We start from the raw sequence: 10,000 nt of genomic DNA on the forward strand, positions 1-10,000 counted from the left end.
AATAAACTCATCGTCTAATTCATTCAGTTATTACATTTATCTGGTTTTATAAAGGAACTTTTTAGATATAATTAGGGGAATATTTCTGTCTCCTCTCTGAATTTCACTGCAAACAAATCAAACGAGAACAAAGAGTTCGTTTTAAAATCAAAGTAATTAAATGACAAAAATGAATCGATGGATGTGATTGGATTGCTGGATGTTTTTCAGGGGAACTGTAATATTACTACTGATATTGATTAGTAATTAGTTACACTACTAGTTACTGTAGAAAGTAATAATATTACACTGAATTTAGATAAATAAAATCAGATTTTTGCCACTTGAGTGTGAACATGTGACTGCAGACAACACAGAAACATAAATAATAATATTAGATATTTATAATAATATTTATATATAATAATATTATTTATATATAACATTAATTTATATTTATAATAATATTTATATATAATATTTAATTAAAACAATATTATTTATATATAACATTTATTTATATTTATAATAATATTTATATATAATAATATTATTTATATATAACATTTATTTATATTTATAACAATATTTATATATAATAATATTATTTTTATATAACATTTATTTATATTTATAACAATATTTATATATAATATTATTTATATATAACATTTATTTATATTTATAATAATATTTATATATAATAATATTATTTATATATAACATTTATTTATATTTATAACAATATTTATATATAATAATATTATTTATATATAACATTTATTTATATTTATAACAATATTTAATATAATAATAATAATCAGTGACCTCTCACGTGCACTCGCGGTAAACTGTCGGTGCGTCAGACCGTCAGCTCGTCCTAAAATCCGTTGCCATGGTTTCCCTGTTTCCCGCTCAGGAATTCACTCCCTCTGATCGATCAGTCCACTCGATCCGGTACCGTGACGGTCTCGTGCAGCAGCAGCGGCGGCGGGAAACGGTGCCTTCTGTGTGTGTGTGTGTGTGTGTGTGTGTGTGTGCGCACATGTGTATGTGCTCCAACCGCCGCCCCGCGCGCTCCTTCCCCTCAGCGTGCTGCTGCCACTGCTGACGTAAGAGCCGCGTGACGTGTCAGTCCTGATGTAGAGATGATGGCGGAGCAAAAGAGGGAGGAGCCAAATACAAATATTACAGACACTACAAATAATACAGACTACAGACACTACAGACACTACAAATAATACAGACTACAGACACTACAGACACTACAAACAGTACAAACACTACAGACACTACAGACACTACAAACAGTACAAACACTACAGACACTACAAATACTACAGACTACAGACACTACAGACTACAGACTACAGACACTACAAATAATACAGACACTACAGACTACAGACACTACAGACACTACAAATACTACAGACACTACAGACACTACAAATATTACAGATAATACAGACACTACAGACACTACAAATATTACAGACACTACAGACACTACAGACACTACAGACACTACAAATATTACAGACTACAGACAATACAAATAATACAGATAATACAGTTACTACAAATACTACAGATACTATAGACTACAGACACTACAAATATTACAGACACTACAGACACTACAAATATTACAGACACTATAGACTACAGACAATACAAATAATACAAATACTACAGATACTACAGATACTAGAGACACTACAAATAATACAGACTACAGACACTACAGACTACAGACACTACAGACACTACAAATAAAATATAACAGACACTACAAACAGTACAAACACTACAGACACTACAAATACTACAGACACTACAGACTACAGACACAACAGACACTACAAATACAAATATAACAGACACTACAGACACTACAAATACTACAGACACTACAAATAATACAGACACTACAGACACTACAAATATTACAGACACTACAAATACTACAGACACTACAGACACTACAAATACTACAGAGACTACAAATACTACAGACACTACAAATACTACAGACACTACAAACACTACAAATACTACAGACACTACAAATACTACAGACACTACAAATATTACAAATACTACAGGCACTACAAATATAACAGACACTACAGACACTACAAATACTACAGACACTACAGGCACTACAAATAATACAGACACTACAGACTACATTCACTACAGACACTACAAATACAAATGTAACAGACACTACAAACACTACAAATACTACAGACACTACAAACACTACAGACTACAGACACTACAGACACTAGAAATACAAATATAACAGACACTACAAATATTACAGACACTACAGACACTACAAATATTACAGACTACAGACAATACAAATAATACAGATAATACAGTTACTACAAATACTACAGATACTATAGACTACAGACACTACAAATATTACAGACACTACAAATATTACAGACACTATAGACTACAGACAATACAAATAATACAAATACTACAGATACTACAGATACTAGAGACACTACAAATAATACAGACTACAGACACTACAGACACTACAGACTACAGACACTACAGACACTACAAATAAAATATAACAGACACTACAAACAGTACAGACACTACAGACACTACAAATACTACAGACACTACAGACTACAGACACTACAAATACAAATATTACAGACACTACAGACACTACAAATACTACAGACACTACAAATAATACAGACACTACAGACACTACAAATATTACAGACACTACAAATACTACAGACACTACAAACACTACAAATACTACAGACACTACAAATACTACAGACACTACAAATACTACAGACACTAAGAAATACTACAAATACTACAAATATTACAGACACTACAAATACTACAGACACTACAAATACTACAGACACTACAAATACTACAGACACTACAAATACTACAGACACTACAAATACTACAGACACTACAAATACTACAAATACTACAGACACTACAAATACTACAGACACTACAAATATTACAAATACTACAGACACTACAAATATTACAGACACTACAGACACTACAAATACTACAGACACTACAGGCACTACAAATAATACAGACACTACAGACTACATACACTACAGACACTACAAATACAAATATTACACACACTACAGACATTCAGACACTACAAATACTACAAATATTACAGACACTACAGACACTACAAACACTACAGACACTACAAATACAAATACTACAGACACTACAAACACTACAAATACTACAGACACTACAAATACTACAGACACTACAGACACTACAAATACTACAGACACAACAGACACTACAAATAAAATATAACAGACACTACAAACAGTACAAACACTACAAACACTACAAATACTACAGACACTACAGACTACAGACACTACAAATACAAATATTACAGACACTACAGACACTACAAATACAAATATTACAGACACTACAAATACAAATATTACAGACACTACAAATACTACAGACACTACAAATACAAATAATACAGACACTACAAATACAAATAATACAGACACTACAAATACAAATAATACAGACACTACAAATACTACAAACACTATAAATACTACCGACACTACAAATACTACAGACACTACAAATACTACAGATACAAATACTACAAACACTATAAATACTACAGACACTACAAATACTACAGACACTACAGACACTACAAATACTACAAACACTACAAATACTACAAATACTACAGACACTACAAATACAAATATTACAGACACTACAAACACTACAAATACTACACACACTACAGACACTACAAATACAAATATTACACACACTACAAACACTACAGACACTCTGCTACAAATACTGAATTCAGAACCTTTTTAAAGTCTGAAGCTGAAATAAAAATGTAATTTTAACCCTTAAAGAACTCATCCTGTAATATTGTTCACATATTTAACGATTTACATGTTTGATAAGAGTCCTGCCCTGAACACCTTCACAGGCTAATATTAGATATAGTCTACTGGAAATCTACACTGGTTGCAGCTTTAATTGTGGATTAATATCACTGCTGCATAAAGTAGATGTTTATGGTTGAGCTCTACTGAACTCATTTTCATTTATTTATAATTCTGATCATCAGCTGTTTGTCCTGTGAGAACCATGTTGTTTCCAGCCTGTTTTCAGCTTGGTGACGATGCGTTTTCCAGATATTATAAGAGGTTTTTAAATTAGTTTAATAAGCCTAAGAAGTAGGAGAATTGTTTCCTATCCTTCAGTTTATCACAAACTTCTGGAGATACATGGTTTTCACTGGACAGACAAATGTAATGGAGTAAAAAGAACCATATTTACCTTTAATGAAAATACTCAAGTAAAGTATTAATACTGTAAACTGGTACAATAGGATACTTCAGTAAATGTTTCATAGAGGACTGTAGTGCTGAGTCATGGCCACTGGAGGGCGCCAACAGTCTGTAGAGAGATCCAACAGCAACACTGAAGTAACAACACCTGCACCTACTATTAGTGTGATTGTTGCTGCTGTTGTTGCTGTGCACGTCTGTCTGTCTGTCTGTCTGTCTGTCTGTCTGTCTGTCTGTCTGTCTGTCTGTCTCTCTCTCCCACCCACCTAGAGCCGGAGGATCTGTCCTAGGTTTCTGCCTTTTAACAGGCAGTGTTTCCTTGCCCTTGTCTCCAAGGTCTTGCTCATGGTGGTACTGTTGGGTCTCTGTAATTAATGTTATAAAGAGTTCGGTCTAGACCTGCTCTATTTGAAAAGTGTCCTGAGATAACTTCTGTTATGAATTGGTGCTATACAAATAAAACTGAATTGAATTGCAGTTCCTCTATCGTCCACTAGAGGCTGGTTCCAGCAGTCAGGTACAAGCTGGAGTCAGGACTGTGACCACAGCGAGCTACAGACTGCTAACAGACACTGTAGTTTATATGTTGATCTGTTTATCTGACGTTTACGTCTGCAGGAGGAACCAATGAGCTCGCAGCCGAGGGGACAGGAAGTGAGCCGGACCAACCTGTTGCTGTATGAAACTGCATGAAACTTGAGGCTGCTGTTGCCGTAGCAACACGACCTTGATGGTCCATGAAACTGTTAACTGTTGGGACCGTCTGTTGCCCGGCAACAGCAGCCTGTTGCTGGATGGGAACAGGAAGTGACAACGACGACTACTGACGAAGACGAGTCTACTAATGAGGATGAGGACGAAGAGGAGGAAGAAGAGGAGGAAGAAGAGGAGGATAACGAGTAAAATGACTCTGAAGCTGCTGATTAATGATGAAGATGATACCCTAGTGATGATGATGATGATGAAGATGGTGAAGACGCTGGTGATTTAGATGCTGACAGTGACGATGAAGATGATGAATAAAGTGTTTTTTTAAACGATTCAATTAATGATGATAGAAAATGTTTGTCCTGTTGATGAAGGTGATGATGATGATGATGAAGGTGATGATGATGATGATGAAGGTGATGATGATGATGATGAAGGTGATGAAGGTGATGATGAAGAAGGTGAGGAAACAGACTCCACACTGTTGTTTGTTGTTTGTTTGTTTGTTTATTGACCTCCATGCACAACGAGGGAACATTAAGCTGCACAGCGAGGTGCTACTGAGAGCTCACACTGAGCTGAGTGTATCTTTACAGTCCAGACTACGTATCCCACAATGCACCAGTGCTTTGTACCAACACCGCCCCCCCAACATCAGAATGAAAGTTATAGAACAAAGTTCATTCAGTCTGTTTACAATCATAGAAAATGACATCATTGATCGGCTGTAGAAAGGTTCTTCTTCTCCTCTACAAATATACACGGGTTGGAAAACAGGTAGAAAAATAGATTCATACAGAAAAGATAAAAACATGTGAGTGCAACAGATCAATCATCAATCAATCAATCAATCACCAATCAGCAATCAATCAATCAGTCCAGTTTGTCTTCATGCACAAAGGTCGAAGGTCACTATTATACACACACAGTGAGCAGCACCGTGTCCACCTTCCTCTCTCAATCCTCTTCATCAGCTGTCTCACCCACAGTCCTCCTGCAGTCCACTGCAGCCAGAACCAGGACCAGGACCAGGACCAGGACCAGAACCAGAACCAGGACCAGAACCAGAACCAGAACCAGAACCAGGACCAGGACCAGAACCAGAACCCAGAGTCCTCTGAAACCTCCAAACACCTTCCTGGCAGTGTGACGTCACAGGGAAACGTCTCTGACGGTTTCCGGTTGACGGTTCAAATCCTGAAGCTTTAACTGACCTCACCGGCCACCGTTCAGACACCGGGCGCGTTCAGAGCCAGAGAGTAGGCGGCCATCATCTGCGCACGCAGCTGCTGCTTGACGTGCACGCGCCCGTGCCTCTTCCTCTCGTCGCTGCGCGCGAAGCGCTTGCCGCACACATCGCACGAGAAGGGCTTTTCCCCCGTGTGCGTGCGCGTGTGCGTGGTCAGGTGGTCGCTGCGGCTGAAGCTGCGCGCGCAGATGGTGCACTGGAAGGGCTTCTGACCCGTGTGGATGCGCACGTGCCTGTTCAACTCGTCAGAGCGCGAGAAGCGGCGCTCGCAGCCCTGCACGGAGCACGGGAACGGTTTCACCTTCAGCCCGTTCTTGGCGGGAGCTCTTCTGCCCCCGCGTGACAGCTTCGGGGCTCCTGCCGCGTGCACACTGCTGATGTTGACTATCGGGAACGCGCCCTGCAGGAGGGAGGAGAGCAGGTGCGCGTCCAGGGTGGAGGGCACGAGCTCCGTCTTGACGACCGGTCTGTTGATGACGTAGCTGGTGGAATCTCCTCCGGTAACCGGAGCAACCGCTAAACTCTTCAACCAGTCCTCCAGACCCAGCGGCTCCTGCTTCACCTCACAGCCGGGCTTCAGCTCGCACAGGCCGGCCTCGGAGCTCAGCAGAGAGTCGATGAAATCAGCCACATCCACCTGTTGCTCCAGAGCCGGCAGCGGGAGGAGAGAGTCGGTGCTGGCCGGGTATAAAGCATCATTCCCGGGCAGTGAAGATTGTCCACACCCGCTGCTGCAGCTGGAGCTCACAAACTCGCTTTTAACCACCACTGGGTGTGAGATGGTGGCGGGAGGCAGCTGCTGGGCTGCGGCCAGAGGAGGGATGCTGAGGTCGGAGCTCGGAGCGAAGAGCGGGGGCGAGGAGGAGGCTGCAGCCGGGGAGGGCGCTGCAGAGGGCGGGCTGGACTCGCGGAGAGAGCCGGTGTCGCCCTGCTGCTCCATCTCGGTGCAGATCCCGACGATCTCTGTGATCATGTTGAGGATCGCGTCCGCGGTGCTGCTCAGCCCCGCTGCTGCCGGTACCGGCTCCGGTTCCGTGAAGAAGCTGCCGGTGTAGCCGAGAGAGGGCGAGAGTGTGTCCGAGGAGCAGTCGCTGAAGTCGGAGAAGAAATCTGAGTCAGAGGCGTCAGTTCCCGGAGAGAAAACTGAGGAGAGAGAGAGGGAGGGAGGGAGGGAGGGAGGGGGGTGTTAGTGTCATTGCATAATATCTCCACTCACCCACACACAGCAGATCGATATGAGGAGCTGCAGCGTGATGCATTCACTGACAGTTATTATGCAACAGTCAATAAATCACATACAGCTTGTTGTTATTGATTTCTTATTGATCAACACACACCTTGACAGAAAGGTGATCCCACGTCAGAGTCGGCTCCGTCGCTGGGGCTCGAGCCCACACTGTCCACCCAGGCGCTGCACGCGTCCTCAAACTCCGACATGAAGCTGTCCTCGCGCTCCAGAAGCATTGCGGGTTATTGTGCGTGATAAAGGTGCGTGATAAAGGTGCGTGATAAAGGTGTGCAGAAGCCGCAGTTTACCACGCGGTGTCAGGTGAAGTGATTAAAAGCTCGGTCGGTGTCGGGGATTCCCTCGCGGCGGTTAAGGAGCCGTTATTAATCCGTGAGGAGCTGCCGGTGAGTCGTTACTGAGCTCGGTGATGCTGAGGATGCTGGGCTCTCTCTGCTCGCGGCCCCTTTTATACTCTCCGTCTCTTAGGTAACTCCAGGCTCGGCCTTATTGGTCGGCACCGGCGCGAGGGATTCCCCCCGCCGCGAGCTTCGTAGCTGCCCAAACATGGGCTGCTTCCGGTTGTGACGGCGGGTATCCCCATACCATAAAAGGACAGGCGGGAGAGCGACGTAGACACCAGAGGAGAGAGGGGTTTCCTTCACTGCGGCAACGGAGCGACAAACAGGGGGAGGGATGGAGGGATGGAGGGATGGAGGAGAGGATGAAGGGATGCAGCAGAGGATGGAGAGATAGAGGTAGAGGATGGAGAGATGGAGGTAGAGGATGGAGAGATGGAGGTAGAGGATGGAGAGATGGAGGTAGAGGTGGAGGATGGAGGAGAGGATGGGAGATGGAGGGATGCAGCAGAGGATGGAGAGATGGAGGAGAGGATGGAGGGAGAGGATGGAGGGATGCAGCAGAGGATGGAGAGATGGAGGGAGGATGGAGGGAGAGGATGGAGGGATGCAGCAGAGGATAGAGATGGAGGGAGTGGATGGAGAGATGGAGGTAGAGGATGGAGGGATAGAGGTAGAGGATGGAGGGATGCAGCAGAGGATGGAGAGATGGAGGGAGAGGATGGAGAGATGGAGGGAGAGGATGGAGGGATGCAGCAGAGGATGGAGAGATGGAGGGATGGAGGTAGAGGATGGCGGGATGCAGCAGAGGATGGAGAGATGGAGGGATAGAGGTAGAGGATGGAGAGATGGAGGTAGAGGATGGAGAGATGCAGCAGAGGATGGAGAGATGGAGGTAGAGGATGGAGGGATGGGGTAGAGGATGGAGGGATAGAGGTAGAGGATGGAGGGATGCAGCAGAGGATAGAGGTAGAGGATGGAGGGATGCAGCAGAGGATAGAGGTAGAGGATGGAGGGAAGCAGCAGAGGATGGAGAGATGGAGGTAGAGGATGGAGAGATAGAGGTAGAGGATGGAGGGATGCAGCAGAGGATAGAGGGATAGGTAGAGGATGGAGAGATGGAGGTAGAGGATGGAGGGAGAGGATGGAGAGATGGAGGTAGAGGATGGAGGTAGAGGATGGAGGGAGAGGATGGAGGGAGAGGATGGAGGAGGATAGAAGAGCAGAGATTATAGTTGTTGTTTATGTGTTGTTGTTTATGTGTTGTTGTTTATGTGTTGCTCCACAGTTTAGCCCCACAGACACTCAAACCCCAGAGTTTGTCTAAAAGGCTAAAATCTGAACAATGTTCCGGGTTCGAGGACACTTTTATAAATGTTACACTACAGAAAGACAAGTTCTGTCCTTTCCTGCAGGAATTATTCTTATTGGCATTTTCACTTTGTTCAATTTGTTTTTGTTTACATCCAATGACACAAAATGTTGTTTACACAAAGAGGAACAACAACAAAGTCATAAAGAGAGGAGACGAGCAGATCACGTTTATCAGTCGTCTTACGCTCATCAATAAACAGAAGTATCAGCGAGGGACATTTTGTGGAGAAACAAACAGTCTCTGGTTTCCTGCCTGTGTCGCAGGCAGCTCTGCAGTGCTGCAGAGAGGAAACAGAGGGAGATTATTACACATTACTGCCCCACATGTGACATTCCTGCACATCAGCTGCTGTGATGTTGTCGCCATGGAAACGAGAGGAGATTCAGGGCACTCGTTATATAAAAGAGAGTCAGAAATAGAAGCTGCTGCTTTACCTGCTCTTTAATTCTAATTATTAACGTTGTTGTTGAGGTTTTTTAACGTGAAGCTGGCGTGAATTATAAGTGAGAGTCCTCAGAGTGAACGTCAGTGGGACATTCGGCTCTACATCCACAGTGGCGGGTGTAACTAAGTACATTTACTCAAGTACTCTAGGCTACTTAAAGCTATAATGTGTAATACGTCCTCATTAGACTGTAACTCTAGAGCTATGTTCTGTATAGAGTTGATTCAATCAATAATCTATAATCAATGGCGTCATATCCCCTTTGT

At 42.8% G+C, this 10,000-nt stretch overlaps 3 protein-coding genes across 6 annotated transcripts in view; all 3 read right to left on the reverse strand.

Annotated features, from left to right (window-relative positions):
- The window catches only part of LOC127366054 (F-box only protein 41-like), an 11,046-nt gene extending 9,962 nt beyond the window's left edge, over positions 1-1,084 (reverse strand). For 3 of the 4 annotated variants that reach the window (XM_051404757.1, XM_051404758.1, XM_051404755.1), the window contains exon 1: positions 808-1,084. The gene's annotated coding sequence lies outside the window, so the exon portion shown is untranslated. The remainder of the gene's footprint in view (positions 1-807) is intronic. The other variant, XM_051404756.1, reaches the window with a different exon arrangement.
- A 4,479-nt stretch (positions 1,085-5,563) lies between these two features.
- Positions 5,564-8,251, reverse strand: LOC127366073 (early growth response protein 1-like). Its single transcript, XM_051404784.1, has 2 exons — positions 7,668-8,251; positions 5,564-7,473 (listed from the first exon to the last, which is right to left on the reverse strand). The coding sequence occupies exons 1-2, from the start codon at positions 7,792-7,794 to the stop codon at positions 6,311-6,313; spliced, it is 1,290 nt and encodes a 429-aa protein (XP_051260744.1). The 5' UTR covers positions 7,795-8,251; the 3' UTR covers positions 5,564-6,310.
- LOC127365796 (uncharacterized) lies at positions 8,063-9,043 on the reverse strand (the record flags this gene model as incomplete). The annotated part of the gene is made up of 3 exons (XM_051404283.1): positions 8,063-8,219; positions 8,557-8,876; positions 8,918-9,043. Coding segments are annotated over 3 exons (603 nt in total), but the record flags the coding sequence as incomplete, so codon positions are not given.
- Positions 9,044-10,000: the final 957 nt, after the last annotated feature.

This window comes from Dicentrarchus labrax, unplaced genomic scaffold (genome assembly GCF_905237075.1).
Source record: "Dicentrarchus labrax unplaced genomic scaffold, dlabrax2021, whole genome shotgun sequence".
Classification (NCBI taxonomy): Eukaryota; Metazoa; Chordata; class Actinopteri; family Moronidae; genus Dicentrarchus; species Dicentrarchus labrax.